This window comes from Guyanagaster necrorhizus, assembly GCF_019112545.1.
Source record: "Guyanagaster necrorhizus MCA 3950 unplaced genomic scaffold BT62scaffold_1, whole genome shotgun sequence".
In the NCBI taxonomy this organism is placed as follows: domain Eukaryota; kingdom Fungi; phylum Basidiomycota; class Agaricomycetes; order Agaricales; family Physalacriaceae; genus Guyanagaster; species Guyanagaster necrorhizus.
In genome coordinates, this window is record NW_025064880.1 from 71,233 (window position 1) to 99,231 (window position 27,999).

A 27,999-nucleotide genomic window follows, 5' to 3' on the forward strand; every position below is an offset into this window, starting at 1 on the left:
AAGCCCAAGCTTTCAATAGATCCCTGTGAAATTAAATTATGAATTGTGACAAGATCTGATATACAAGTGGTAGGAATATAGGTTAAATAACGGGAGTCGAGGATAAACAAAAGCCGTGGATCAACGGTGACTGCTCCAACCACCCTCCTGTATCATCTGGGCTCGTTGAGGATTCATACCAGTGGGAAGAGCGGCAGGTTGAGGAGGCGGGAAACCACCCGGACGATGAGAGGGTGTTTGGTACCCATAGGGCATCTGCGGAGGAGGTCCATTGGTGCCGTATCGAGGACCAGGAGTAGCGCCTCCGTATGGATTCGGCGTCCTTGCAGGCTGTCGAATGGATGCATGTCCCGGAGTAGCTTGTCCCGTGCGGGCAGGAGTTCGGATGCCTGCACCAAACGGTGTCCGACCTCCAGTGTTCGCCAGATTTTGAGATTCATGGAGATGCCTGATGGAAGCTTAAAATTGGAAAGTATAATGACGATTAAAATGTTTACTTACCGTACTTTGAAAGCATCACAGAGTTCGGGCACTCCAACAGCTGCGGCCTCGAACAAATAGTATGCTTCCGGGGTTACGCGTACCGGCTAGGATGGAAGCGATCAGCTTCAGAGAATCGATTGACTTGGGACCAGCGTACCCATGTTTGCACAGCCGATTGTTTGTTGGCGAGAAAACAGAGACTGAAGTGTCCAGGCCTTTTCCGATTGAGTGTAAACCCGTACATACTTTTTGCGGGATTAGCCGCCAGCTGCTGCTTCAAAAAGAGATCTGTAGAGCAATTGTGTCAGCACTGGTTTCGACGATGCTGTGAGTAACTTACGAAGCTCATCTTCTGAACCTTGCTTAAAGCGATCATGGGCCATCAACTCCTCAACGCGACGAGCCATCGCTTGCACATGGTTGACAATTAGTTCATCCAAATCAGCGTATCGGTGAGATGCGTCTACAATGAGCTGACTACCGATTGTTTGGCCGGTGGGATCTGCATTGGGCTCCGTGACGTCTGTTGTCGATGTCAGAAGATGAAACATGATCTGTCGCAAATTGACACTCACCGATATGCTGATAAAGTTTATCATCGACCTTCCATGTAACAGCAAGATGGTTGGCGCCTTTGGATGAAGGACGAATGACCACATCGCCACGTTGTTGCTTGTCGAGATAATTCTCTGCTTGTGCGGTATTGAAATTGTGGAAGTTGGGATGTTTGATAACCCGCCGATTTTTAGCACCTTCCGCCCGTTTCTTCCGAGCGAGTACTTCTTGGTCTTTTTCGTGCCGTTGGTGATCCCAATGTTCATCAGGTCGTACACGACGAAACGCGCTGTCACCTCCACCAACATCAGACTGTCGAGTCGACAGCTCTACCATGAACTGATCGGTCTCTAGACTGAGCTTCACTTCTATCACAACACCTGGTACGGCCATATTTGGAAGAAGGTGACCTCCATTGTCCATCATAAATTCGGGCTGGACGATACCCTCAATACCAGAATCCAAGCGAACATGAGCGAGGTTGGTCTTGACACGTTGCACGAGAACAGAGACGATCAGACCTACACGCAGCGTCCGATGAGTTTCTCCACTCAGCATTGTGAGCACGTCCCACGGCTCGAGAACAGGCCAGCGGTTACGCTGCTCCGCGAAGGGCTTTAAGAGCTCTTCACGAATGACGTTGAGTGTATGTCGTTTTAGCTCCTGGTTGGCATTGAAAAGACTGACAGCAAACTCGTCAAGGTTAAGCTCCGAAAGTTTTTTCTCGTTGTCTGGATCGCGCATGATCATTGTCACAACATGTGATGGGTGTTCATCATGTATGTCTTCTTCGTCCAGTTCCAAGGCGTCTGTGGCCATCTTTCGAGCCAATTCGTAGTCCTCCGGATGTATGCGAGTATCGTCCAATGGATCTGGGGCATTGTCATCGTCGTGACGGTTTCTCATGGACTTCGATTCTTGCTCTTGATGTATACGGAGGAAGCCCGCAGCATTCAAGAAGATCTTGGTTGTTAAAAGTCCTCCTTTGATGAACTGATTACGATTGACCAGATTACCACCCTAGGATGTGTCTTTATGAGCGGACTGGATTTGAACTGCCTTCGGTAGTGACATACCTGCGAAGCAATTTTCTGGATAAGGACCTGTGCCTTCCGAGGGCCGAGACCGCAGACGAAGGGTAACAATAGTCCGTAGTAACTATCAGCCGCTGCTCGATTGATATCTACGCCGACTTTGTTAGTTACATCAACCAAAGTCCGCTCCAGCGCCATTAGAAGTTTCTCTCGGGGAACCTGGTCTAAACGTCAGAGAGACGCAAAGAGAATTTGACAAGCACTCACCAGATGCTGATCATCCTCGTCAAAAGTCACGGCAGCTATATCAGAACCCAAAGCAGCGTACTCGTTCAAAGGGTTCTGAGCATATCGGGCCATACCTACACAATACCTGGCAGTTTGTGATAGGGCATTGAACTCTTCCGCAGCACGAGGGCTATGCTGATATATTCGAGCAGTCTCGTCGCGAATGTAGATGACAGGAATATCAAAATCCGGGTCTTGCTCTGCTCCTTCAACTGGTCCAGGTCCATGCTTGAGAATTTCCTTGACACGATACGATAACTTTGCAGTGGCCATAGTAAACCCGCCGATGACAATAACGTCCGGTTTACGACGTTTTATAAGGTCGAAGAATTCATCCTTCTGCTCTTGGTCGAACAGATTGTCAATCTTTGTACTCTCACGCATGCGACCAGCTTCATCCATGAAGACGACGGAGATAGGATCCCTCTGAGGATCACCTTTACCCCAGGAAAGGGCCAAGATGGATGCAGTGTCACCGAGGCTCATCTTGGGCGTGAAGTATGGTGCAACGTCAAGACGCTATATACGTATAAGTATGAGGGGACACATAATGAAATTTGTGATTCCCACCTTCCTGAGTCCTGCAGCACAGCCAGCCGCCAGGAAATCTTCGACCTCATCCCGCAAGTACTCCCGCATCCATTTGATGCCGGCTGGTATCAGATGCTGGGCGAGCACTTCTTGAACAATTCGGGCACGTTCCTCGTTCCAAGCCTTTGCCGATTCACTGAAACTATCAGACGCAAATGCATCATTTAGTCTTCGCTCAAAAGCCGAATACGCATTCACGGGAAGGAAGATGGAGATAGTCACTAAGTGAGCATTTTCGGCAGCAATCATGTGGAGAAACTGCGAAGACATCGTCATTTCACGGCCAGATTTGTTGAGTAAATATTTGAAGTTCTGTAAATTTATCGTCAGAATAGGCCCCTAGATGAGAAAAAGATGCCCACAAAGTATGGGTGGTGTTCATCTATCTTCGTCTTGCCTCGCTCGTTAGGAAGCACCGAAACCTGGCCATCCTCTTTGAAAGCCTGGCGGACATGATTCCGTAGCAGAGGATCTTTGCCCAACTCAGTGGCGATGATCATGCGTGCCTGCCGAAGTAATTCTTCGGCTGGAAGGGCTCTTGCAGGGTCCGGATCAGCAAATCTTTCAGCATATACCAAAGGATTAAGGTCCTGGTCTTCAATGAAATGCACGTGATTCATTGCCACAAAATTCAGGACCACCTCGTGCGGTTGAATGCCAAATCCCTGTTCATGTCAGTCAGCGGCGCTGGACAAGAGGCTAGGAACGCACTTGGGCCAGGCGAGAAACAATGCTCTTCTTGGTGACTTCGTAAATCGATACGCGACTAGGCATTTTATGTTTCTTAGTGTCGGTCTCTTCGTCATCATGGAAATGAAATGTTTCGTCGGGCTTCTTGTTCTTGTACTTCATATTCAGCCACTCGGTAGCATCAGCTACTACTTCGATACCATCTATCTGTGGCAAGACTTCTTCCTCAAAGTACTTGTCGCTCACGTGGAGCCGCTCGTAAGCAGCCGTCAGCGTGTTTCGACGTTCGACAAGGGATCGATATTTCTGGCCAAGGGAGTAAATCTTCCACAGTTCTGACAAGCTGAGAAGCTCGAAACGTGCTCGAACGTCGTTGACATCGAAATAAGATATGTGATCGCGTTTATGGGTCCAAATATAGGGAACTTCGTACTCCTCAATGAAGAGCTGCCTGAGCGCGAAAGTGACGGCTAACACCAGTGCTCCTTTCAAGTCTTGATGTTTTCCAAGAGGACTGAAGAACTCTAGGGTCTTTCGGTGAGACAGCCGTTGACTAACCCATAAGGCAGCGCCATTCATGTCGTCGGGAGTCAGAGATGTATGCAGAGATAGAGATGAGTTCGGAGAAATGGATGATGTCGCCAGTTGCATTCGCTCGGGTATGTCCCGAGCGCGTATCAGATCATCATCTTCGGTCAACATTCGAGCTCGGATGTCAGTTGGCTCAAAGACCTGAAATAATGGTTAGGAGCTCCAACAGCCATGGAGAAGCAAAATAAACATACATCTTGGTACCTAATATCAGGTTTGGTTTGCTCTTCGTCATATTCATACTCGTCATCGGCTGCTAAAGCCCAGTCATAATCATGACCATCGCCAAACACATCATGAATCTCCTCCCATGCACTAGAAATAGATTAGAAAGGAAAGATACCAGAGGGAGATGGTCGTACTTCGCATCGATTCCAGCTAACTCTGGCCGTATTTCACGGGCTTTTTTGCGGCGCTCCAATTCCTGCCTCTTTCTTTCCTTTCTCCGCTCTTCACGAGCCTGCTCATCCATGGCACCACCTTCGTCTTCATCTTCATATTCGATGAAGTCATCCATATCCCCGTCTGCATCCTCGTCGTCTTCCTCTCCTCGTCGATCGTCATCCCATATTTTGTGAATATCTTGAATCCGAGGCAGTTCGTCATCGTCATCTAAGTCATCGTCGGAAGACTCGACCACTGCACGGCGTGAAGACGACGCGGCTGGAGGTGAGTCTGATCCATGTCTAACGAGACGCTTGAGACGATTTCTCTTGAATGAGGTGCCTGTATTTTCTTCGAGTAAATCCAGGTCATCATCTTCTAGCATTTCTTCTTCCTCTGTTACGAGAGTTAAAAATCTCCGGCATACATGTGTCCGAAATGCTTGCCTCGATGCCTGTGATGCCTCTTTCGACGTTTCTTTCTTCGCCGCCTGTCCTCTTCTTCGTCATCAGAGTCAACAATGAATCCCTGCTTTATCTTCTTCTCCTCCTCGGGGTCGTCTTCATCTTCTTCGGAGCTATCATCTGAGGCTCCAGGCATTATTACATCACCTTCACCTTCGTCATCGTCGCCGTGCTCGAAACCGTTCATGGGAACATCCTCATCGGGGAATGCCACCTCATTGGCATCGTCTGGTACAGGCGAAGACATGGTGGTACAGGTTCAAATTGAGACCGCTGTCGAGAAAACAACTGAACAAGGGGCAAGAATCTGTTTGTAGCATTATGTCAGCGTAAGTTTGCTTGTTGTGACATGTTTGTGACAGAGGCCTTGACAAGATGAGCACCGACGTCGATGAACAGGTCGCGTTCATGCGCCTTGCGCTGGCGGAGGCAGAAAAATGTCAGGCGTCTCCTACAGCGTTTTGCGTGGGCTGCGTTCTAGTACTGAGATGGCCTGATAATGGCACCCCTGCCGTTGTCTCTACAGGTTATTCTAGGGAACTCGAAGGAAATACACACGCTGAAGCCAACGCCCTTACAAAGCTACACTCTCTCCCACAGGATAAGCTTTGCCATATATTTTCCGCATCCTCTGTACCATTTTCACTCGACATCGGTGAAATCTTGGCTCGTCTCGACGTATATACAACCATGGAGCCCTGCTCCATCCGAACATCCGGGCTGGCGCCCTGTGCAGATGCTTTGATAGCCGCCAAGATCAAGCGGTGTTTTATCGGTGTAGGGGAGCCCGCCGATTTTGTCACCTGTGAAGGTGCACAGAAGCTAAAGGATGCTGGCATAGAGGTTGTGTGGGTAGAAGGCTTGGAGGAAGAAAGTCTTCGAGTTGCTCGTCGCGGCCATTAATACTCTCGCTTCATTCCTTCGCTCGCTGAATTACCGTTTTACGGATTACTTTTCCTGGAAAGGGCTTAGTGTGGTACATGTGTAAAGGGTCCTAGTCTTCCGTCCATTGGTTTCCGGTATTGATCACTTTGGTATAGCCATGAAGAATATCATACAATTGTATTGGGAGCCGACTATAGCCTTTCAACAGACGCGCTTTCGGCCGTGTCTCGCTTCACGGCTTGATTCGCCTGACCGGGTGAAAGTAATGCACCCTACAAATCGACTCCCATCAAGTGCATGAATTATATCCGGAGAACGACACGAGAAAGGAATGCCGGCATTCAACTGGCTCCTACGTGTCAAGTAAGAAACATCATGTCGGGTTGAATCTGTCAACGGCGGTCAATGTCGTATCAGTCTGAAGTCTTGGACTTCGGCAAGCTCTAGGCATTAGTCACGTAGGCGCCGACTAGTTCTGAACACACTGACAGAGGTACGAATAACTCCAAGTGAGCCAGGAGACCCGTCCAAGCGTTTTTCATCCTGAATGATCGGCTATGTTCCTTACCTCTGGACCAGGAGGAGATGTATCAACAGCGATGGACAATATTACCGCTTGGACCCTGATCGGGTGTGTAATTATACGCAGGCTAGACCCGTGTAACTGATGCAACATAGGACATAACGAGGAGGTGGGAAAGATTTTTGATCACGAGATTATCTGATAAGATTACATTTGATTTGACGCAGCATGGTAGACTATCAGATAACTGGTTATCAGATAAGGAATGCTACTTTGGTCACAATGATCAGTGTGGTTCGCAAACAACACTCCTTCTGCCTCTCTGCCGGACGAATTCTACCATTTGGAGCCTAACCAGTGGTTTTCATGACGAGCTTGACCCTTTTACTTCCTGATCTAGATCTTCATATTGGGAACAATGTTCCGGTTCCTTTCGAAAAGTTTTTCAAGTCCAAATGGCATCCTCGGCAAATTTGACGTCTTTCTGTCGTGTTCAACCCGTTTGATTCCGTATAAAATAAACCCCATCTTGCTGGTACTCATACGTTGACCCACGACCATCTATCACAGGTATGCAGAGCCCCGACACGACTTTTGACCTCATTGGGCTTGGCTTCGGTCCCGCCAATATTGCGATTGGCGGAGCTCTAGTAGAGAGCTGGGCTGTCCATTGGGTATGTCCTGCATCTTATCTTATTCCAATATGCCCTCTAACACTCCCGAACCGGGAAATAGGATTCTAGTCATCAAGACTATCCTATCAAAAAGGTGCTCTTCCTCGAGAGGAATATAAAGTTTCAATGGCACCCTGGAATGCTCCTTCCAGATGCTCGTATGCAGATCAGGTATTTGCTTCTATACTCAATGAAGCAACCCTTTTCTCACCGGCTTTGATGTTCCGGCCAGCTTCATGAAAGATCTCGCTACTTTGCGTTCGCCGCAATCTCCTATCACTTTCCTATCATACCTTCACAGCCAGAACCGTCTGATCAAATTTATTAATCGAGGCTCTACTATCCCCACACGAAGGGAATATGCAGATTATCTGTCATGGGCTGCCCGCTACGTCCAAGATCATGGTATCCCCGTCTTGTTTGGTACAGAGGTGGTCGGCGTCGATTCTACTTCTGATGGTCTTCTTGTTATTCACACCAAAAGTGTCGCCAATGACGATGTCGCATCGTATACAACTCGTGAGCCTTTCTTGAACCGTACAGACGAATAATGATTCTGATCTGTTTTGCGATATAGGCAACCTGATAATCTCACCTGGTGGAACCGGTCGCATCCCAGCACCTCTCGCCCCACTCATTGAACACCCTCTAATTATCCATAGCTCGACTTATTTGATGTCTGTTGACTCTATTATCGCCTCCGTTGCTGCAAAGGGCAAAGCAAGTCTTCGTATCGCTGTCATCGGCGCGGGCCAATCCGCCGGCGAGATAACTCTCAACTTACGGGAGAGACTGAGGAGCATCCCTGTACCGGCTGGGAGACACCAGATTGATATGATCATCCGCAAGGGCGCCTTGAGGCCCAGCGATGATACCCCGTTCGCTAACGAAATTTTTGACCCACAGGGTATGTCTATCTCTTATAAAATGGAATGCTGATGTTAATTGTGTGCTCTCCAGCTACTGACGCATGGTTTTCTCACCCATCGACCGCAGCTCGTGCTACACAGCTTCAAGAATTCAGGAGCACGAATTACAGCGTGATCAATTCTCTCACCCTAGATGCAGTAAAGACATCCGAGTTTAAATTGCAGCCGCTTTCTGATTTATACATAACAGCTTTACGAAGTCATCTATAGTCAAAAGGTGGACAGTGACATCGCGCGCAGAACCAACGGTCCATCTTCTTCTATCCCTTTGGTTCACATTCGACCCTATTCCTGCATCGTTGCTGCCCATGCACCCGAAGTCGATGGTGACCCGGATTTCACGTTCACCATCCAACATGTTCTTTCTCGTGAGTTGGAGACGGAGAAGTATGACGCGGTCATCTGCGCTACAGGCTACCAACGAACGTCCTGGATAAATCTGTTAAAAAATTCCAGCGTAGGCAAGCACTTTGGCTTGTCCTCTGCATGCCAACCAGGTACTTGTCGCCTCATTCCGGATACCAAGAGGTCGCTCCAGGACAGTGAGTTGGATTCTCTTCTGCATGGTGGTGGAAGATCGGCCGAGTCATCCAATGGAAGTGCTGTGAGCACCCCACCTACGTCACCAACTCTCTCTGTGACCGAATTGGACCGTCATGATGACCACAAAATCTATATCAGCAGAGGATACCGCCTTATACCTACCAATGATGGAGGCCTGAAATCCAGGATTTATCTGCAGGGCGTTGAAGAAGCCACTCACGGATTGAGCGATTCTCTCCTCAGTGTCTTGGGGGTTCGTGCCGGAGAAGTTCTGGATGATCTTTGCAAGGAGGTCCGATTATGAATGATCGGCGCATCGTTTAATACCCCAAGGTTAGGTCTCTCAGACTTCGACATTGAAATAAAACCATTGCTACCCTTTCGGTTGATATGCACATTTTGCTTTTGAACTAGACTTCCTTTAAAGCGTTGTTGACAGCTGTGTGAACCGAGTGACCGAAAATTCGCGGCCACTTGAAGGATATATGATTAGTTCCGAGTCGCTGCACGGTGTACAGGAAAATGCAGAGGGAAAGGACTTCCAATTATTAAGATTCATATTATCATAACATCCACGTTGTTTAAGTCGAAGTTAACGAAGATTCAGGATTTGTTTCCCCGAGGAAGGAAATCCGCAGCATAGTATCCGTGGGGACTTAATAATGTTGCAAGCTTTTGATGCACTTCTACTTCAAAAGCCTCGAATGGGAACATCTCTCCGTCAACAGACAAAGCCCCTTTAGGTGAGAGTGGCTTCATTCTATAGGCATGCGCCTTAATGTAATGCAACTATGACCGGTGAGTTTTACGAAAGTGAGTGCGAAATGGAGAAACATACGCTGTCTTTCCAGAAGTGACCCCCCTTAGGCCCCTCAGCGAGGTCGTGGACGATTTCGCCTCTTGAGGACTGTCACAGAAGAATTACAATGGGGAGATAACTTTGGTGACGCATATTTCGTACCAGTGTCTGGGCGACTATGTCAATCAGACCATCATCTGGCAAAGAGGCGGGGAAGGCCATAAAGTCGCTGCACATTCCTTAGCCAAATAAGCTCGGTGATAGTTCAAAATACCTGCCGTCCAACAAAAGGTCCCTTGCCGGCGTATAAGTAGAGAAGTGGTTGATCGAAGGTGGTCCATCCTTCATCTGACTCATGAGTCGTCAAAGGCGGGAGTGCTGAGTCACCAGCTTCAGTCGCAGCAGGGATGGAACGTTGACTAGCAGACTTGTCATTTACACGTCTAGCGTAACATTCCTGTGCCATCTTATTCTTGTCCTCTTCGGCTGCTTTATAAGAAAATTGTACAGAACATGGTTTAAAAGTGACCACTGCGCATAATGACTGTCAAACGTCTGACGGCAGCATTTCAATGAAAATTGGCTTACGCCCACGAAAGAGGCCGTACACAAAACGTGTGTCACCCATCCATCGTAAATGTTCTGTCCCGAGATCCAGGTCCGCCATAAGACCCATGGCTTGAGACATGAAAGAAATTGAACGCTTTCCATTCTGTACGAATGAAAACACATCAACCTTCATTGGGAGACCTGAAAAGGGCTCAGAATAGCGCGATGCGGAGAGTCTTGTTGATCTTACCCTTGACAACATTCAATGCTGCGGCTACCACGTCGAAACCATCCTTCCGAACGTGGAGGATGAGATGGAACACTTTGGAAATAATAGAAAAGGTGATATTACCGCTAAGCCAAGTAGGTTTAAAGAAAGACCGTTTCCACTGCCCGTTGGGATAGGCGCAATTGGAATGGAAAATGCTTTCATAGGGTATGCATGGTGGGCAAAGCCATTCATGACTTCATGGATAAGACCATCACCAGAGACAGTGACGATAGCATCGCATTCCAGCGGAAGCACCTTGGCAATCTCATACGCATGATTACTGTGCGTCGTGTCTAGTCATTTAAACAAAATGGATAACCAAGTTAAAAGAATGTTAGACTTGGCTCACACTGCACGTCTAACGCACATCCACCTGCACGGAGGACGGGTTCGACAATTTTGGTGAAGATAGCAGCACCTTTGCGCTATCACGAAAAATAAGTTACAAGTCAAGAGTAGCAGTACGGGACACACAGTTCCGCCATGTGGGTTGACAAGGATTTTGAGCCGACGTCCTCGATTGACACCCGCATCTGTCAGGTCGTCAGTTGTCGTCGCAACATGACAAAGCCGAACCGAACGATGCACCTTTGAAAGCTGAGTTCAGCACCGTTTCAGCCCATTCCTTGACGGTGCTAGATTCGCTCTTCTTTGCGGTCCCTTCAAGACGGACTAGAGACAGGTAACCTTTGGTTTTCTTTTTCCACAGATATGAAACTTGGAGAGTTAGGGTATCTGGATGAAAGTCGGCTTGTATGAGCTGATAAAAGGGTATATCCTTAGGCTCTAGAGCAACTAAGGTGACGGAGACAGACAGACAAGCAGAAGACACGTACTGCCGCCGCCCTTCACAGTAAGTGAGGTATCCGAATAAGTGAGTGTGACAGGCTTTCCAGACGAAACGACATGGATGGTCAGTGCCTGCTCTCCCATCCTCCAGCAAAACAGACGTTGTAAACTGTCGACTAAGGGACGGATCCGGCTCCGGGTAATGTATTTACCGACGTTCGATTTACGAACACGTGTTGCTCAAACAGTAACTACGAATAATTATTATACATGGCGCAACTAGTCTCGTAAACCAGACTTAACGGCCCGTATGAAGGTAAGTCATTCAACCAATTTAGAACCGCAACAACTTTACTCGAGCTTGTTCAGGAATTATCGGACCATTGCCATACAGAAGAATCATCAACGTAGAGCACGTACAACAAGATTTTTTGACGCACAAACTCTAAATATTTGTCATGATGAACAAGAACTGGACTGAAAAGCCGAAGAGCAATTCCCACCGCCCATCCACATGACGCTGTTCCCATACGACTCGACTCGTCTATCTATCTTGAAAGACACGTATTGTGCTGACGAACAGGTATGACTATCGTTCACAACGTTGCCCAGAGTGGTTTTGGCTCCGGCACAAACGAACTCTACGATCGGTAAGCGTCACCGTTGCGTTCCATAACGATCCGGTCTCCTTGACTCCTACATTCAGCGCGCGGCCATCGTACCAATCCAACACCTTATCTGCGATAAGGGAGGCAGTAAAGGCTACCGCCCCGTTAAATGTTATTGAGTACGTACCCTTGCCCGAGTTTAGATGTCCTGAACTTATCCACGAACATAGAATTGGTGCCGGAACAGGTCTGTTCACCAAGTCGCTCCTCAAGCATCCAGATTTCTCCAGTGCAATCAAAGAATTGAGGGCCGTGGAACCTAGCGCTGGAATGCGCGAAGTTTTCGTCAAGACCGTTCAGGATGAACGTGTCTCTGCGAGGGAGGGAACATTTGATACCACTAATATTGAAGACGGCTGGGCCGATCTTGTTACGATTGCTCAGGCACGCGTTTGTCCCCAGGAGAGAGTTTCTCACTCAGATTAATGCAGGCATTTCATTGGTGTCCAGACTTTGATGCTGCCTCTGTCGAGTTTGCCAGGATCCTCAAGCCTGGTGGTGTTGTCGCCTTCATTTGGAACCTCGCCGATAAGTGAGTCTCTTATTCCTCTACGCAATCTGCATGTAACAGTTTAAATTAATAGAAAGGCTGCACGATGGGTCGCTCAACTGAGGGCCCAAACTGAACAGCACGAACCACTGGGCACTCCACAATTCCGTCAAGGCCTGTGGCGCAAGATTTTTGGCACGGATTCTTATAAGAGGTCCTTCGAACCTCCAGTAGAAAAAAGCTGGGCGTATAGCTTACCCTGCGACGTCCCTCTCGCGGTCGATAGAGCCACGACCACGAGCTACATTCAGAATTTGTCCGCCGATGTCAAGTCTAAAGTATTGAACGACGTCAAGGCCATTGTAGAGCGAGGCGATGATAAAGTCTGGATTGACGAGAGCCAAGGCATGTTCGAATATCCTTACCAGACTTTTTTGGTTATCGCGCAGAAGAAATAATAGGATCAAATGCATAGTAGTTTCCTTCGGGTTCGATTGAAAACGATAGGCAGGCAACTCATGAGACTTCCATCGTCGCTCATTGGACCGACAACACCAAAGCCGGATGATCGATTTCTGACATGAGGCCGAAGAGATGGAATAGCAGGCTACTACTAGCAACGTACAAGCTTGATAACCTCTTTTGTTAGACCTATCAGTCGACTCTGATTGCATAGAGCACCAGAGGTTTTCTTCAGCATTTGATGCTTATTCGACGATGTCCGTACAAAAGTTCACGACATCGATTTTAGGGCTGTGGTTTTCACATGATATTCCTCTCTTGATTGATGCCACCTAGGATGAATACATGTCGACACAAAACATGGCTATTGGCCCGTCTCCCAAGTCATATTGTCACCGTCTCTATACATGATTCAAAAGCTCTATAGTACCACTGCCCTCGCAGCCTTAGCTATTCATATCGATTATATGTCAGGTGCTGATAATCATTGAAAATGTTCTTCGGGAGGAAGAGGAGATAGCATACGGACTGAGATGATGGATACTCTTGCCGAAGATGGGTCATAGATCTTTTTGATCTGTATGGCTGCTGGCATTCGAGTATAATAGCCTCTTCATCCTCTTTGTCGCATATTTGTGCATAGGCCCCTACGAGTCATAGCTAATAGAATCGAAAAAATAGATGTACTAAGTTTTGTAATGACACTGTTACCCGTTCAACTGTGTATCGACAACTCGAGAAATAGAGAATTACGCTATGCTAAGATATTTGAAGTCTCTCAAACTTGCACCTCTTATAAGCATTAAAGATTCTAGTTCGCTAAATGTTTTCACTGTAGTTAGCAGGGTCATTCATGAGATAGGCCGAATTGAAATGGAACATCGAACCATAACCCAACCGATTGAAGTAATACTGAATGACATTATAAGATGTGAGGATATTCTCCGATCGATGAATCCTAGTACCATTAACCTCACCAATAGTATGTTCACCAAAGGTATGCATCGCAGACCATGCAAAAGCCACCCATTCAGGGTAATGAAATGGTGATGAGTTATATATATGGATCGAGCCCTCAGAATCGTACCTTGTCAGACGTGACTTTCTGGAGCCTTTACTGATTTTACGATGCAGTTGATGTAGACGGAATGAAAGCAGGGCAAGTGGACCCCCATATGTACGAATCAAGTGCTGGATGCAGTATTGGCCGGGGTAAGCAGAGATCGTCAATGGCAGGTTGATAATTCCCAGCACGCGCGCAGAGAGGGGAAAGAATATTTCTGACCAGGGAGAGGAAATGAGATGAGAGCAGCGTATACTTGAAAGGAGATCAGCCGGAAGAAAAGAATTCAAGGCGTAGGTGGTTAATCGGACCATAAAGCCGACTCTACCGTTCCCCGCATGACACCATGTTGGATTTTGCTTAAGAGGCAGCGTATCGCGCAATCTTCGCTATTCTTTCATCTGCGAAGAGGCATGGTTATCGTTCACAACGTTGCCCAGAGTGGTTTTGGCTCTGGCACAAACGAACTCTACGATCGGTAAGCGTCACCGTTGCGTTCCATAACGATCCGGTCTCCTTGACTCCTACATTCAGCGCCCGACCGTCGTATCAATCTAATGCCTTGTCAGCGATAAGGGAGGCAGTAAAGGCTACCGCCCCATTAAATGTCGTTGAGTACGTACGCCTTTCCTGAGTTTAGATGTCCTGAACTCATCCACGAACATAGAATTGGTGCCGGAACAGGTCTGTTCACCAAGTCGCTCCTCAAGCATCCAGATTTCTCCAGTGCAATCAAGGAATTGAGGGCCGTGGAACCTAGCGCTGGAATGCGCGAAGTTTTCGTCAAGACCGTTCAGGATGAACGTGTCTCCGTGAGGGAGGGAACATTTGATACCACTAACATTGAAAACGGCTGGGCCGATCTTGTTACGATTGCTCAGGCACGCGTTTGTCCCCAGGAGAGAGTTTCTCACTCAGATTAATGCAGGCATTTCATTGGTGTCCAGACTTTGATGCTGCCTCTGTCGAGTTTGCCAGGATCCTCAAGCCTGGTGGTGTTGTCGCCTTCATTTGGAACCTCGAGGATAGGTTAGTTCTTCTTCTGGTCTTCGCGTACTCTATATCCAATACCTTTGTCCACCAGGGATGCAGCACGATGGGTTGCTCAACTGAGGAACCAAATCGAACAACATGAAGCTGGCACTCCTCAGTTCCGTCTGGGCTTGTGGCGCAAAACTTTTGATACTGATTCTTACAAAAAGGTCTTTCAACCGCCAGTGGAGAAAACTTGGGCATATACCTTGCCTTGCAACGTCTCACTTGCGGTAGATAGAGCAAACAGTAAGAGCTACATCCAGACTTTACCCGACGATGTCAGATCTAAAGTATTGGATGACGTCAAGGCCATCGTAGAGCGAGGCGATGATAAAGTATGGATAGACGAAAGCCAAGGGACCTTCGAATATCCTTACCAGACCTTCTTGGTTATTTCGCACCAGAAGAATTAGAATATGAAGATGTAGACACCTAGAATCTGTTTGTAATCCCAACTGAATTGATCTACAACGTTGTTCAAGCAAAATTGGCGACAATGTTGATAGATATCAAGAAAACGCTTGCCATCGACTTTTACAATTATGATACTGATGAAATAATGAATAAGCGTCAGTCCGACAAAGAACTTGGGAACGTTCAGCGCCTTCTTCCCCCCAAACCGAAGACACTAGGTATACATGCAAGAAGAGAACAATGCGAGCATCCTTCAAGCGAAGCAGAATATCCACACAATAACGACCAGAAGACACTGATGTGATGCATAGCAGTGAGAAATGGCGTCCGAAAGAAAAAAATTCATCATATTCACCAGCGGTGCATAGGCCGCTTCCTCATGGTTGCCCTCCTGGTCTTCTTCTTCGTCGCTGTTCCAGGCGCCCTCGTCCTCTTCTTCTGCTTCTTCACCGTCATACTTGACATAGTCATCAAGATCATAGTAAGGAGGAACGATGAACTAGGATAATCGGCGTGGTTTCCCCAGAGAGATTGCAACCTACTTACTTGGCCGGTTTGCGGCACAATTGCAGGTGTTTGTGGAACAGGCACGTCCGTGTACTCTGCTTCAAACTGAGACAAATCAGGCACTGAAATGAAGACGAGGCCATGATATACTGTACCCTATAAGAAAGAGAGTACGGTTGGTAGCGTGCGGCGTATGCACCAATCGAAAGATGGAGAGAAGAATTTTGATGAAGAGTCTCATCATGCCTAGAAGAATAGTGAGGGAGGAATTTCTTGCAGGAACGATAGCAAGGCATTTTGTGGGATGGGCGGCACAGGAAACCGAAATGTTCACAGTAGCTTATAGAGTCAAAATTTTAGGTTTCGTAAAAAAAAATATTGCAAAGCAACCGAAATTGGCACTGCTTTGGTTCCTTTTGAACATGCGTGGACTACAGATAGTCGTGAGGGCCCTAACCGAAGATTCTTTTCAATCTTGATCGACACGACACGGGTCTCCAGTCACAGGCAGCAGACACCGTTCCCATCGAAGAAGGGTCCTGATCCGGAAGACTGGGTCCAATTTGTAGGGAACGCGTCGCAGCGCGCCTTGACAGCTTCGAGGCCGAATAGTGAGAATGGACATGCCAACTAGGAAGTCGGGGATATGATGACCAGGAAACGCTCGGTCTGTTCCGCCATATCTTGAAACAGACACCGTTGCTAGCGATCCAAAACGTCGAAGCTGTCGCCAGGCCAGAGAATGTGTGCCTCGTTCTTGCTCCCAGTCCACAGTGATATCCTCGCGCCAAACGTACAAGCAGGTGAGAGTTTTACCTTTCAAACTCCTCTGTACTATTGAAAAATCCCTCGTATCTTCCGTTCACTTCCTTCAGTATTTCGCCTTTTGTCGCCCACGGCATTAACGCGGACGCGCGCCAGTGTGACGTGACCTAATGAGTCATTTCCCGTCACAGCAATAAAAGGTCGGAACCGTGTGTATGTCGCGTTATCCTGTATCAGTGATGTACTACCACCACTGAAATGAACGTCGTCGTTCAGGTACCCCATACTGGAGTGAATTCTCAACACAAAACTCGCCTTTTGCAAGATTCGCCAAGGCTAATGATTTGACCAAAAGTCAGTGTGCACGGACCATAAACGACTGAACACCGCGGTACTCGTCTAGACCAAAGGATTATTACCCTTCAAGAATAAATGCAAGAATACAGCAACACACCTTCTAGCCGTACCCGTTTTCTCTGAGTATCCACCTTTGAGAGCATCTCCTCCTCATCCTCCACGATCCTGGGTCGATTATCCTGATATTCGTCTCTGATGGCCACTGAAAGGTTCAAGAAGAGCAATCCCTTGGTCGTAAGGTCCTATTCGCCGAGTATCTTGTTGGTCGAATCGTAAGGTGACATCTGAGCACTATCACCACCCACTGGCCCCGTCAATTATGCTTCTAGAGGACTTGTCTGTGGTCAGGATGGCCCAGGAGCAGCGCCGAAGACTTGTATGCGCCCATTGCCCTCGAGAAGCACGATTAGCAAGACCAGGCCACGATAAAAACCGACCAGATGTGCCTTGTAAGTGAGAAAAATCCATTGTTATCGCTGTAGACTGAACGAAATATGTCTCCGCTGCAGTAGACAATGCAGGTGATGATGACGGTGTCGACGAAGGTGGTGGTGGTGGTGATCGCAGAAATAGGGTTACAAATCAGAACCTTCGGAACTGCCGATCGCAATTTCTTGCCGCAAACATTTTCTCATCGTCTGTCTATTCTTTCTAATAAATATTCTCCTTCTAATAGCTGCATTTCCCAGTCTTCCGGCGCAGTTTACATCATCGAAATCGACCATGTCGATTTTTCAAACTGACACCGTGCAAAATGACTGTTCCCAATTTGTCGCGGTTTGAATTTTAGGTTCATCTGGGCCTGCTGTACTGCTTCTTCGTTGTCCGACGCTGCCAGATTCAATGCAGCCCTTGCAGGCTGCTGGGCCCAATTTTTCTGCCGAGCGGAGCAGGAACTTTCCTGTAGAACTCGTTCAATTTCTATTTGCGACCTCATTTTAGTTTATCGCTGATTTGCGAACCCTCTGGCTCCTTTCTCGCGTTGAAATCCAACACCAAGTTATACCCGCACTCTTTTTCCGATTTCTGGTATTAATCCTTATTTTACCAGCGAAAGTATTTAGCACTTTCCAGCTTAAATCTGGGGTGAAATTCCTCCCTAGGAATCTCCGATTGGACGTCCGTCGTCCCCGTCAGCGTGTCACGACTCAGGATCCAAATTTTCAAAATTTTGCCCTTTCGTGCCAAGACGCAAGGGTACTCTATGAGATGTTTTTGAATCCGAAGGACCATTGGAACAGAGTCTGCTTTCTTCCTGTCTACGCGTTGCCTGATCCCGCATGACGCAGCCTTTTTCCTTGTACTCTGGTTCCTGCCCTGCGACGAAACCCCTTATTGAAATCCGCCCACATCATGTGGCAATTTGATGTTCGTTTTGCTACAACGCTCGGCTCCAAATCTACACATCTTGTTGACGTCGCTCTACCAGTGATACCACGGGCCTTGTGTTTGTGCTGCCTTTTCATTTTCGCAACGACATCTCCTTGACGCGACGAGCCCGTTTTGCACCCGTGCTGCTTATAAACATTTGTCTTTACGGTACAGCTTTCCATTTACCTCCACTCGGGCGACCTAGAATCCCTTCAGTTCATTCATGTAACTTTTGACCATCTCTCCCTTCGTGGCTGTCATCAGGCGTTACATTCATTGATTACGAGCAGCTCTGATTCTGCCCTGAATGCTCCATCGTTGTTGAAATCTCAGACCGGACGGGTGCCGGCTCATCGATAGAAACGTATTTTCCTCAAAGCATATTGACCATGCGATTGATGAGCAAGCACTCTCATTTCTCCCGTAAGTAGGCTTTATAGAACCACGATCTTAGGACTGCTGCTCAATATTTGAAGTGATCTTCTTTTCAGCTTTCCTCGTGTATCACCAAAATTCAGAGCTCTCCGACGTTTTGCTGGCCAGTCCCTTTGAAAAATCATCTGCTGAAGGACACTGTTGATATTCAATTATCTTTCATCTCATTCTGATCTAATAGTGCGGGTCGAAACTATTGATAAAGCACGCTTTCATAAAGTGAATTTCGCCGGAAGAGCAAACCTTGAGGCCTGGCTATGTCATTTCATGGATCATCGCATTTAATTATTGGGATATTGACTTCCTATGAAGTGTGGTGTGGTACGTATCTTTTACTTATATCTCCTTTGATTGAACCAGACTCGAGCTCAAGGATATGCCCTTTCATGATGGGCTCATGCAATCTGACTTCTATTCCAGTACCTAGATTCAAACGTTACCAACCAAACATCGTGGAAGAAATCCTAGCGGTCTTCCCGGTGACGAGCCAACTTCTGACGTTGTTCAGTCAAGAAGCTCGGTCGAAAGAAACGCCACGAGAAACTCACACCGGAAAGATGAACATTTTCGACAAACCTGAATTTGACGTTTTGGGAGCATCGTCTGGAGGTCAGTGAACTTCGCAATTTGGAGGAATCTATCGCCCGCCAGGGAGACATTTCGGGAACACAATTTTGTGTAAAATCTGTGCCGAGATCTGCCGTTCTTCTCAGTGGGAAGGCCAGCGAAGAATCGGAGCCACGGAAGCCAGCGTGACAGACAAGCTGAGAGCCTAGGAAGACCCGGCTGACACATTGCAATTGAAGAAGGCCCGTGGATTCTAGTCCCTATCTTTTTAGATAAGAAAGGGAATTCGTCCTATATAAAGGCTAAAGACCGAGCGAATGCATCTTTCATAGTGACCATCATCTCCTCCAAGCATCAGTCTTCAGTCACTTCAAGCGAACGCGATGCCAGGCGACAAAGGGTACACTTATACTGGTTCAGGCACTAACAGTCGGGTGAGTTTCCTTTCAGTATCGCCTGCTAGTCAGCTGAGTCGTTGCATTTCAGGGGAACCATTACTGTAGTCGTGCGGACAGTGGCACTGGCAAACCTTCGTATCATTACTCCAATACGTAATTGCTTGTTATTGTCTTGACTGGTTGTATCATTGACACTGCGATCTAAGCGATGGGTCGTACTATTACTCCAACTCCAATAGTTCGACCTATTATAATAGTGGGACAGGTTATTCCCAGTACACTTCCCCTGGTGGTAATGTTACCAAGTCAACGGGCAAGTGAGTTGACATCGGGAATAGAAGGAAGGTAAGTATTCCCATGGCCCTCTTCTCAGATGATTTACATCAATGGTTCTTTTGTCTTTAGATATTCGTACTTACATCTTAGCAGCCAAATGTACAATGATAAAGTGTGTTCTAAATAGCTGATAAGAAAGTTGACTGATCCAATTTTTACGTATGATCCATTTGGTCAGCAAGAAATGGATCACATCATCATATGGCTGCAGAGAATGGAATATAGAAGCATCATTAGGATTGAACCTAGCCCAATGTGATAGGGACAAAGGGGTCGCTATGTGCTTTCCTGACAGGATAATTGAAAATGGAGAGCGTCCTGGTACCAGTCTTCTGTGGTTATACGTTTGTTACTACTCATCTAATAAATCTGTCTGAGGATTCATGCTCCATAGGAATGTCATCGACTGTGATAAACACGTCTGAAATGACGAGCGATATTGTCTGCTGTATCCTGAGAGCATTCACGATCAGAGTCCATGCAAAGAGAATCAAGGGCAGGTTCGCTTAGGATTATTCACGTGCTCCAAGCATGGCAGACGCGCCTTTTCTGGATCCCTCCTACTTAAGCCTTAGTACCTCCTTCCATCTCAGCTCCCGATATCAGCAATGTCGTCAAAGGATGGGATCGACAGACTTTTCGAGGCTCTAGACCAATATCCTCCAGAGGTGCTAGTCTTTTCAGCATTTGCCTTTGGTGCAGCAACGACCTTTGGTGGTCGACGAGTTTATACACGATATTTCCGGCGAATTCAGAATGGTGATTGGGTCACTCCTGATATGCTAACAAGGAAACGCTGGGTGAAGGGTGTTGTGACTAGGTCCGTTCCTCTCTTCATCATCCACTGGCACCTGAAGTGAATTGACTAGCGGGCAGTGTAGGAGATTCTGATAATTTTCGGTTCTTCTGGTCCTGAATTGCTTGTTCTGGCTCAATTTGACTATTTACCAGTCTCTACCATACTCCTGCCTTTGGATGGAGATGGCCTATCAAGTTGAGGCGCGTGCCGACTACCGCGAAAGGTACGCCTCTTAGTCGTTGTCCAGATGCCATTATCCGACGTTTCCTCCTATTTAGACTTGAAAGACAAGACACTCCATATACGAATTGGCGGTGTCGATGCCCCCGAGGTGCGCGTTACTTTGTACAAATTCATGTATTCCTTTCATGAAGCAAGGAGTCAGGCGGGACACTTTGGCCGGCCAGCGCAGCCATACGCGGAGGAGAGTTTGGCGTTCTTGAAAGAGAAGGTGTTCGGGAAGACCGTGTATTGTCAGCTATCGAGGCGTGATCAGTACGCTCGCATTGTATGTCTACCCTTTTCCCATTAGCCTGTTTCTTACATTGGAGCAGGTATCCACCGTCCTTTTGCCACCGAGAATATTACCAGGCTCTCTTTTCTATGGGAAGAGCCTATCGTTGGAGATGTTAAAGCATGGTTGGGTGACAACATATATGCAGGTAGGTAGCTATGCTATTCAATCTCGTTTTGCCTCGTGCTTACTTTTTCACATAACAGTCAGGCGCTGAATACGGCAAATGGAGCAAAGAAGAATTCCTCCGAGTAGAAAGCGAAGCCAAGTACGTGTCGTACAGTGTTCTCTTCCCTACCCATCACTCACCGTAATGCAGAGCAGCTCGTAGAGGAATGTGGAAGAAGGGTGTGAAAGGAGAGTCTCCCGCTGAATACAAACGCCGATACGCTGACGTTGAAACCGCGAAGCCTCCAAGATGACTGCTTCGCCTTCAAGTCCTATAGTGTCATAACTGTGTTATAATACAATACATACTTAATAAATCAGGCATCTTCCATATTTTTCGCAGTGAATCGGCAATTTCCGCATGCTTGGTCTACTACGATCACAACCTCCACCACTACGGTGTCTGTTTCACTCCTCTGTCGCTTCCCGCCACCTCGTTGGCCCCCCTGACCCTGTCTCCCATCTACGCCCCGTTATATATGACGATGTCCCGCCGCCTCCGCCGCCATCTCTGCTCAAGCATCCGTATTCATTAGCAGAGTTCGACCCAGAGCCTCCGGTCGGAACGGGAGCCTACGACATTCAGTGGAAGCTCGAGCGACAGCAATTAGATGACCTCGACCAAAATTTCTGGCTAGATGTATGTGAGCGGTTTCATATCGACGTGAACGCGTATTCATGGCCTGCCAGAGCAATATTCGATTCGAAGGCGGTAAAGAAGCCGTTCTGGCGAGCTTACCATCAACTGCGACTCCGATAGATAAAGAGAAGGCGCTTTCCGAGTTTTACAAGCAGTGGGTGATGCAGGAAACGGATCGGACAGAGCAATACACACGTGAATGGCGAGCAAGGAATGTATCATGCATCCTGTTCGCCGCCCGGGTTGCAATGGACAGGCTGGGCAAAATGATCACCTTTTGGAGATGAGAGAGAATTAGTTCTATATACTTTGGTGTCTATCACAACGTTGTAGCTACATGTAATTCAGCTCAGCCAATTTTTCAGGTTAGACCATGCACCCGAGAACGACTTTTTGATTTCTCCAGGATACGGGATATCCAAATTTTCTGATGCGTCGTCCCAGAATCCACCTCTACCGGTAGCTGTCCGTGGTACCTCCCATGATGCATCAGAGCTGGCCGGCAAGGCGTCATCTGCCGCCGTCTCACCAGTCTCAAGGAGCGTGTGAGACGGTCCGCCGCCAGGATGCGTTTGCGAGCCGGCGACAACGAGAATTTTAGGAATAGAGTGTTCTTCCTTTGCTGCCAATGTCGACGACTCCCAAAAGTCAGGCGTGTACGGCTACACGCACGTAAAAAAGCAGGAAACGGCGGTGAAGGCACAAGGCACTCACGATCTGGATAGCAGGTTCTGGATCAGGCAACGCCACGTCTGGCATTTTGATATCCCAGAATCCAGTCGGTGCTGTCGACTCGTGCGCAGGTGGAATCCCAGGAGCCTCGCCTTCTATACCTGCACCAGCGGCGTCTGTCGACGCGTTCCGTACAGTCTGCTTCGCTGCCGTCGAGGATAAACTAATTTCATGCTCTTGCAGACGTGCAATCAGTGCCGACTTGTTTCCTCTCCTTTTCAGCGTTGAGACGGAGAGCCAAACACGAGAGTAAAAGGGACACACGGGGATAGGCCACGAGCTCGAGCTTCCTGCCTGAGGTGAGAAACGGAATGAGTGTCCCATGGTTGGGACAGAACGGTGGGAGAAACGAAGGTCCTTCGCTGGGAGAAAAGACGAGCAGCTGTTCTACCAGAGACGGAGAGCATGGCGCCGGCTATGATGGAGGGAAACGGAGGCTAAGAAATTTCGAGATTACGAGAGATGATGTCATTACAACAACCTTTATTCTCCCTTCTTACCTTTGTACCACCACTTCGTTCTCTTACTGCGGCTCCCAATATTCCCCTGAAAACGGTAACTGTTTCATTGATTGTCTCGATAGAGTCTCAATGGATATTGATTTGTTTGCGATACGCAGATCTATCAAATACCATCTGCCCTCATCTGCCTCGTGTTCGGAACAAGCCCAAATTTCGATACCTTTCCAGGAATATGACTCTTTCTTTCTACTAAACACCAATAACCGCCTGTACCGAACATGCTTGCATCACCAGCGTGAGGCGTCCATCCCTCTGCTCTCTCCCACTTATAATCTCAATCGCCGCCATGCTCTCTCTGCCTATCAGATCGACCAACACCAGTCTGCCACATCAAGGCGGTCTATGGAACAGGTTAAAGGGAAAAAACAAGGACGAAATGCAGAAACAACAGGCTCTTGCTAGACAGCGCCTCTTGACACTATGTTTCGAAGACATGGAGACTGTTCGAATGGTGCGTTGTGTGGCCCACTGTTTCTCTGGGCTAGAGCTAAGCGCCACCACAACAGCTGCCCAATACCCTAGCCGTACGTCGCTTAATTCCCTATCTTGGTCGCGTCTAATATCGTTTCAAGGAACTCGACGCCGTCGCACGCGAGTGGACAAGACCGCCACCCGATGCCATGTTTTCTCTTCGTATACCCGTAGAGTATGCATCTTTGAACGCTGCTGTGAGTTCTATCAGGCGCTATTTCATCTCATTCAACTCAGTTCTTTTTAGCGCCTCATTTCCGGTCCTTACATCTATGTATGCAACCTTATCTATCCGCACAAAACTGTTTCAAACGACTGATTTCGTAGCTTACCGGAGAAGACTCGTTTCAAATCGCCCAAATGGGGGTCCAGGGTTTGCGAGTCGAAATTGTCAGCGATGCACCCCCCCCGCCGGATGAACCACCGTACGTCTACTTCTCTTCCATGCGCTACCAACTCTAAGATGGGTTTCTCTCTAGCCCACCACCGTAAATTGCCGTTCTTTTCTATATTGATCATGAACCCTTAACCCATGATGTTCTCGTCCACAGCCCACCACCCGTTTTGGAGATGCCGGCGACCTTCAATCTAGAATTAATGCCCGGCCAACACGTTGCCCTCGACACCACCGTATCGTCGGACGAACTAGATATGGCTCGGATGGAAGATGGGACTACAGTTGACGGCATGTTTTGGGGTAAACTTGATATTGTCCATCAAGGTGACACACACAAAATGGAGTTCAGCGGGACTCGGCTGCAGAATGAGCAATATACTCCCGAGTTTATGTTTGATTCTCGCGTCATGACCAAGCTGGCTGTCGCTGCGAAGCCCACCACTGCGAGATGTCATCTCAGCCTTCTGACTCCCGACGTGCAATATTGTGATGTCATTCTCGTCTTCTCGCCTCTGTGGAAGCTGGGCATTACGTGGCCTCCAGCAGAACAGGTGGCCGATAATAAGGTAAAATACTTCTTGCGAGCTCATCCTGGTGGCGCTATGGAGCACTTTGAAAGTGAAATGGTGTCGACGGCTTTGTACTACGAAGCAATGTACGTTACGGCTTCCTATTCACGTCCATCATTTACTGACAGATTCAATCTCTTTCAGCCCTGAACCCGGCATGATGGATCCTAACGACTACATTGCCCCCCGTAACGGATATGCTATGTCTTTCCGAGATTTCATTCCTCACCTCATGAATGTGTTGGATCAGCTTGGGATGTCTCTTTATGCCCGCACGAATTTTATTAAGTGAGTGGTTTCGCTTTCGATCGGAACGGAAGATTTACCTCTTGCACTCTTCTTTCTTAATAGTACCAATATGGGTGCTTTCTCAGCACACAAGAATATAGCCTATCGATTCCTTCCTCCTCCAAAGATTGCCGCCGCTATCGATATTTCTGTAACGTCAGACCCATGTGTGTTTCTGCGGTTATTTCTTATCTGGCGAGGACTCTCCGATGATGATGTTGGCATCTTTGCCGGTGCAGGGGAGAAGGAAGCTAATACGGTTAACTGGAGACAAATTGTAGGGTGGACAGAGGAGTCAAAGGACTCGACTATGTTCAGGGTCCTGGAAACAGCCGTGCTGGAGGTGACCTAGACTTTGGAACTCTTTTTCTTTTCCATGCTTCTTTTTCTATCTCTCTGCTCCAGGACACTACTTGTCACTAATCGGGCGATATTACTGTTACTCTTGTCCCGTCCACTGTAGCCTTTTCTTTCTCTTGTCATACTAGTCTGGTACCTCACGACCCGTCCACGGTTTCTTGATGATTTCAATGTTCCATTGCTCTGTGGTATACGCTGTCTGTACCTATAGTAATAGTACCGGTAGTAGTAAATCTTTCCATGTTTTCTTAATTGTATCCACCTTGGCAGTGGCACCGCCCGTTCTGGAAGGTCACGGGATGTGACATAACGCGTCTTCTGACTCGCGTGGCCAAGATAGTGGAGCGAACTTGTTCTTCACCCATCATCATGGTAAAACTTTCTCAGTAGTAAGTCCTACCTCTTGTCGTCATAGTATACGTGAAACTTTACTGGTATCCCAGCGAAATCGACCGTGAAGTCAATATCGCGCGGAACCGTGCTCTGCTTGAAGAACTTGAGCTCAAGCAAGCTGTTGAGGGCCTTGGATTTCCCACAAAATCCTCGAAATCTGCAACCAAGAAGCCCGTGCAGCCATCAAAAAAGAAGCAAATTAAGAAAGAGGACCAAGAACCCACCGTCCGGCGGCAGTCTGCACGTCTGCGGAATGTGACTGATCTTAATGAGAGTCCTTCGAGGAAGAGGAAGCGCGAGGTACGATGTGTATCATCTTTGATCTCGAAAAAGCCTTATGAAAACGTAGGCCGAATTGGAGGAGCAGCGTGCGAAAGAGGCCGAGGAGCGTATCGAAGCAGAGAAACGCGCGCGAATTGCCAAGAGGCCCAGGCATCAGGACTTGGAGCTCGCCACCACATTGGATGATGAAGATGCTCCGGAGAGGTTACGATTAGCAGATGTTTTGAAGGGGGTTTCAAGTACTTATGCCGAAGAAGAGGGCCGGATTATGAAGAGTGAGCTAGAGGACTTAAAGAAGGAGTTCAAAGGAATGCGCCTCGTATCTCGGGCCAAGGTGACGGAGAACCGCGTGTATAGTGCCGCCTACCACCCAGATATGCAGAAGGACCTTATCTTTTTTGGAGGTGAGTATCTCCGTCGCGCCGTTGTCAAGAGCTAAACTCGGGTAGACAAACACGGTCAGCTGGGTATTTGGGACGCGCAAGCTCCTCCAGAAGAGGTGGGGGATGAGGGCGGTGATGTTGTGGATGACGGCAACAAGGAGGGCGGTAAGTATTGGCGATTGCAAGTCCATTGGCCCGCTACTTCAAAGTCGGTAAGTTAGCATGGTGTCCTTCGATCTTAATGCTGACAATCTTATAGTCTATTTCGTGTGTCAAATTCAACCCAGTCGACTTTCACACTGTACGTACAACTTTAATACACGACATCAGCTCCTCAATTCTCCTTAGGTTTATACAAGTGCCTATGACTGCACGATCCGTAATCTCTCCTTCACGACGGGAGTCTCCCGTCAGATATTCTCGTCTGATGAGACCCTTCTCTGCAGCATCGATCTGACGCCCACCGGGAACGAGATGTGGGTTTCAGATGCTGCAGGTGGGTTGACGCATCTTGATCTTCGGCAGCACCAATCAAAGGGCACCTGGTATGGCTTGTCTGACCAGAAGATCGGATGTGTCAGCGTTAACCCGGTGCGACCAGAGTTTGTCTTGACAGCGAGTAACAGCCGTTCCCTCAAGTAAGTTTTGCCTTCTGTCTTTCAGAACACCACTGATGAACAACAAAGAATCTGGGATGTGCGAAAATTGAAGCCCTTGGGTACGCCACCAACTTCGTCGGATAGTTCCGTTGTAGAGATTGGATTGGAGAGTGTGAACAAATTTGTGGAGTCTAAGAAGGGGCATGGGTGCTTGCGTGGCGAGTGGCGCCATGAAAAGTCTGTGAGCTCTGCATATTGGGATCCTCGAGGGAGGAGTGTGGTTAGTACGAGTTATGATGACTCTATACGCCGTGAGTGAATGCCATCGCATTGATATCCGTAGCTGATGGACAAGTAGTTTGGAATTTTGATACCACCGTGTTTGAGAAACCCGGTCCGTTTGGGTCATCTAAGCCGTTTAGTCGTATCAAGCATAATTGTCAGACGGTGGGTGTTGTGGTTCTCGAGTATTAAAAGCGAATTCAAATTCTGTAGGGCAAATGGCTGACGATTCTTCGAGCACAGTGGTCTCCGAATCTTGATGCGCACCCGCATTTTACGGTATGTTAAAGGATTTTCAGCTAGGCGCCATTAACCCACCCCCAGATTGGGAACATGAATCATGCACTAGATATTTTTTCTGGCAAGGTTGGTGGACCTGTTTCTATCATAAACCATCTAAACCGCCAACAGGGCGAGCTCATCACAAGGCTTTCTGATAGCACTCAGTAAGTCTTGTCTTGTCGCGAATCGAACTTTGCTGACTGCGAGACTAGGATTTCTGCGGTCCAGGCAGTTACATGCTCTCATCCCAAGATCGTGGCTCGAGCTGTGAGTGGCAACGCAAGTGGGCGATGTGTGCTTTGGGCGCGTGAATAGAATGTACTTTGATTTGTCTTTGTTCCTCTTTTCCCGTCATGCAGATTGTCAACAGCTTTTGGTTCAATGAATGCGGTCCTGCAATGTTAGTCTA

General features: G+C 47.8%; 14 protein-coding genes across 14 annotated transcripts; 9 read left to right on the forward strand and 5 right to left on the reverse strand.

Annotated features, from left to right (window-relative positions):
- Nucleotides 1–72: 72 nt before the first annotated feature.
- On the reverse strand, nucleotides 73–5,381 carry BT62DRAFT_924981 (transcription elongation factor Spt6). The gene is made up of 13 exons (XM_043184688.1): nucleotides 5,063–5,381; nucleotides 4,595–5,012; nucleotides 4,427–4,547; nucleotides 3,663–4,373; nucleotides 3,314–3,616; nucleotides 2,931–3,263; nucleotides 2,340–2,879; nucleotides 2,115–2,291; nucleotides 1,059–2,058; nucleotides 824–1,006; nucleotides 641–771; nucleotides 502–587; nucleotides 73–448 (listed from the first exon to the last, which is right to left on the reverse strand). Exons 1-13 carry the CDS (start codon nucleotides 5,325–5,327, stop codon nucleotides 121–123), a joined length of 4,596 nt encoding a protein of 1,531 aa, XP_043045926.1. The 5' UTR covers nucleotides 5,328–5,381; the 3' UTR covers nucleotides 73–120.
- A 58-nt stretch (nucleotides 5,382–5,439) lies between these two features.
- On the forward strand, nucleotides 5,440–6,209 carry BT62DRAFT_924982 (diaminohydroxyphosphoribosylamino-pyrimidine deaminase). Its single transcript, XM_043184689.1, has one exon. The coding sequence runs from the start codon at nucleotides 5,456–5,458 to the stop codon at nucleotides 5,981–5,983; it is 528 nt and encodes a 175-aa protein (XP_043045927.1). The 5' UTR covers nucleotides 5,440–5,455; the 3' UTR covers nucleotides 5,984–6,209.
- An 851-nt stretch (nucleotides 6,210–7,060) lies between these two features.
- On the forward strand, nucleotides 7,061–8,938 carry BT62DRAFT_879260 (uncharacterized protein; the record flags this gene model as incomplete). The annotated part of the gene is made up of 6 exons (XM_043182585.1): nucleotides 7,061–7,162; nucleotides 7,224–7,333; nucleotides 7,395–7,681; nucleotides 7,740–8,069; nucleotides 8,123–8,229; nucleotides 8,282–8,938. 6 exons carry the CDS (start codon nucleotides 7,061–7,063, stop codon nucleotides 8,936–8,938), a joined length of 1,593 nt encoding a protein of 530 aa, XP_043045928.1.
- A 189-nt stretch (nucleotides 8,939–9,127) lies between these two features.
- Nucleotides 9,128–11,234, reverse strand: BT62DRAFT_924983 (uncharacterized protein). Its single transcript, XM_043184690.1, has 11 exons — nucleotides 11,090–11,234; nucleotides 10,842–11,039; nucleotides 10,728–10,786; nucleotides 10,603–10,678; nucleotides 10,335–10,546; nucleotides 10,233–10,275; nucleotides 10,022–10,183; nucleotides 9,712–9,964; nucleotides 9,596–9,662; nucleotides 9,473–9,541; nucleotides 9,128–9,423 (listed from the first exon to the last, which is right to left on the reverse strand). The coding sequence occupies exons 1-11, from the start codon at nucleotides 11,184–11,186 to the stop codon at nucleotides 9,238–9,240; spliced, it is 1,422 nt and encodes a 473-aa protein (XP_043045929.1). The 5' UTR covers nucleotides 11,187–11,234; the 3' UTR covers nucleotides 9,128–9,237.
- Nucleotides 11,235–11,287: 53 nt separating this feature from the next.
- On the forward strand, nucleotides 11,288–12,793 carry BT62DRAFT_924984 (S-adenosyl-L-methionine-dependent methyltransferase). Its single transcript, XM_043184691.1, has 5 exons — nucleotides 11,288–11,692; nucleotides 11,749–11,829; nucleotides 11,881–12,094; nucleotides 12,142–12,242; nucleotides 12,295–12,793. Exons 1-5 carry the CDS (start codon nucleotides 11,628–11,630, stop codon nucleotides 12,656–12,658), a joined length of 825 nt encoding a protein of 274 aa, XP_043045930.1. The 5' UTR covers nucleotides 11,288–11,627; the 3' UTR covers nucleotides 12,659–12,793.
- A 1,270-nt stretch (nucleotides 12,794–14,063) lies between these two features.
- On the forward strand, nucleotides 14,064–15,173 carry BT62DRAFT_880728 (S-adenosyl-L-methionine-dependent methyltransferase; the record flags this gene model as incomplete). The annotated part of the gene is made up of 5 exons (XM_043182637.1): nucleotides 14,064–14,203; nucleotides 14,260–14,340; nucleotides 14,393–14,612; nucleotides 14,654–14,754; nucleotides 14,810–15,173. The coding sequence occupies 5 exons, from the start codon at nucleotides 14,064–14,066 to the stop codon at nucleotides 15,171–15,173; spliced, it is 906 nt and encodes a 301-aa protein (XP_043045931.1).
- BT62DRAFT_897 (uncharacterized protein) lies at nucleotides 15,160–16,063 on the reverse strand. Its single transcript, XM_043183284.1, has 3 exons — nucleotides 15,837–16,063; nucleotides 15,530–15,786; nucleotides 15,160–15,469 (listed from the first exon to the last, which is right to left on the reverse strand). Exons 1-3 carry the CDS (start codon nucleotides 15,975–15,977, stop codon nucleotides 15,358–15,360), a joined length of 510 nt encoding a protein of 169 aa, XP_043045932.1. The 5' UTR covers nucleotides 15,978–16,063; the 3' UTR covers nucleotides 15,160–15,357.
- Nucleotides 16,064–17,466: 1,403 nt separating this feature from the next.
- On the reverse strand, nucleotides 17,467–17,901 carry BT62DRAFT_450 (uncharacterized protein). The gene has a single exon (XM_043180939.1). The coding sequence runs from the start codon at nucleotides 17,738–17,740 to the stop codon at nucleotides 17,507–17,509; it is 234 nt and encodes a 77-aa protein (XP_043045933.1). The 5' UTR covers nucleotides 17,741–17,901; the 3' UTR covers nucleotides 17,467–17,506.
- A 1,642-nt stretch (nucleotides 17,902–19,543) lies between these two features.
- BT62DRAFT_924992 (uncharacterized protein) lies at nucleotides 19,544–20,288 on the forward strand. Its single transcript, XM_043184692.1, has 4 exons — nucleotides 19,544–19,610; nucleotides 19,663–19,727; nucleotides 19,781–19,919; nucleotides 19,980–20,288. The coding sequence occupies exons 1-3, from the start codon at nucleotides 19,560–19,562 to the stop codon at nucleotides 19,893–19,895; spliced, it is 231 nt and encodes a 76-aa protein (XP_043045934.1). The 5' UTR covers nucleotides 19,544–19,559; the 3' UTR covers nucleotides 19,896–19,919; nucleotides 19,980–20,288.
- A 154-nt stretch (nucleotides 20,289–20,442) lies between these two features.
- Nucleotides 20,443–21,714, forward strand: BT62DRAFT_939358 (SNase-domain-containing protein). Its single transcript, XM_043187711.1, has 8 exons — nucleotides 20,443–20,730; nucleotides 20,787–20,810; nucleotides 20,862–20,932; nucleotides 20,988–21,040; nucleotides 21,095–21,217; nucleotides 21,264–21,371; nucleotides 21,430–21,491; nucleotides 21,543–21,714. The coding sequence occupies exons 1-8, from the start codon at nucleotides 20,519–20,521 to the stop codon at nucleotides 21,643–21,645; spliced, it is 756 nt and encodes a 251-aa protein (XP_043045935.1). The 5' UTR covers nucleotides 20,443–20,518; the 3' UTR covers nucleotides 21,646–21,714.
- A 30-nt stretch (nucleotides 21,715–21,744) lies between these two features.
- On the forward strand, nucleotides 21,745–22,403 carry BT62DRAFT_924994 (uncharacterized protein). The gene is made up of 2 exons (XM_043184693.1): nucleotides 21,745–22,031; nucleotides 22,082–22,403. Exons 1-2 carry the CDS (start codon nucleotides 21,753–21,755, stop codon nucleotides 22,316–22,318), a joined length of 516 nt encoding a protein of 171 aa, XP_043045936.1. The 5' UTR covers nucleotides 21,745–21,752; the 3' UTR covers nucleotides 22,319–22,403.
- Nucleotides 22,314–23,220, reverse strand: BT62DRAFT_989624 (uncharacterized protein). Its single transcript, XM_043190169.1, has 3 exons — nucleotides 23,028–23,220; nucleotides 22,746–22,977; nucleotides 22,314–22,693 (listed from the first exon to the last, which is right to left on the reverse strand). The coding sequence occupies exons 1-3, from the start codon at nucleotides 23,168–23,170 to the stop codon at nucleotides 22,376–22,378; spliced, it is 693 nt and encodes a 230-aa protein (XP_043045937.1). The 5' UTR covers nucleotides 23,171–23,220; the 3' UTR covers nucleotides 22,314–22,375.
- A 215-nt stretch (nucleotides 23,221–23,435) lies between these two features.
- Nucleotides 23,436–25,584, forward strand: BT62DRAFT_983509 (uncharacterized protein). Its single transcript, XM_043189790.1, has 10 exons — nucleotides 23,436–23,519; nucleotides 23,591–23,739; nucleotides 23,795–23,808; nucleotides 23,857–23,952; nucleotides 24,003–24,029; nucleotides 24,083–24,180; nucleotides 24,235–24,243; nucleotides 24,307–24,807; nucleotides 24,866–25,009; nucleotides 25,073–25,584. The coding sequence occupies exons 1-10, from the start codon at nucleotides 23,503–23,505 to the stop codon at nucleotides 25,359–25,361; spliced, it is 1,344 nt and encodes a 447-aa protein (XP_043045938.1). The 5' UTR covers nucleotides 23,436–23,502; the 3' UTR covers nucleotides 25,362–25,584.
- A 134-nt stretch (nucleotides 25,585–25,718) lies between these two features.
- On the forward strand, nucleotides 25,719–27,998 carry BT62DRAFT_958299 (WD40 repeat-like protein). Its single transcript, XM_043188445.1, has 12 exons — nucleotides 25,719–25,758; nucleotides 25,813–26,062; nucleotides 26,112–26,448; nucleotides 26,494–26,639; nucleotides 26,687–26,728; nucleotides 26,776–27,065; nucleotides 27,114–27,337; nucleotides 27,385–27,473; nucleotides 27,522–27,587; nucleotides 27,633–27,674; nucleotides 27,720–27,754; nucleotides 27,803–27,998. Exons 1-12 carry the CDS (start codon nucleotides 25,739–25,741, stop codon nucleotides 27,903–27,905), a joined length of 1,644 nt encoding a protein of 547 aa, XP_043045939.1. The 5' UTR covers nucleotides 25,719–25,738; the 3' UTR covers nucleotides 27,906–27,998.
- The last annotated feature ends 1 nt before the right edge of the window (nucleotide 27,999 follows it).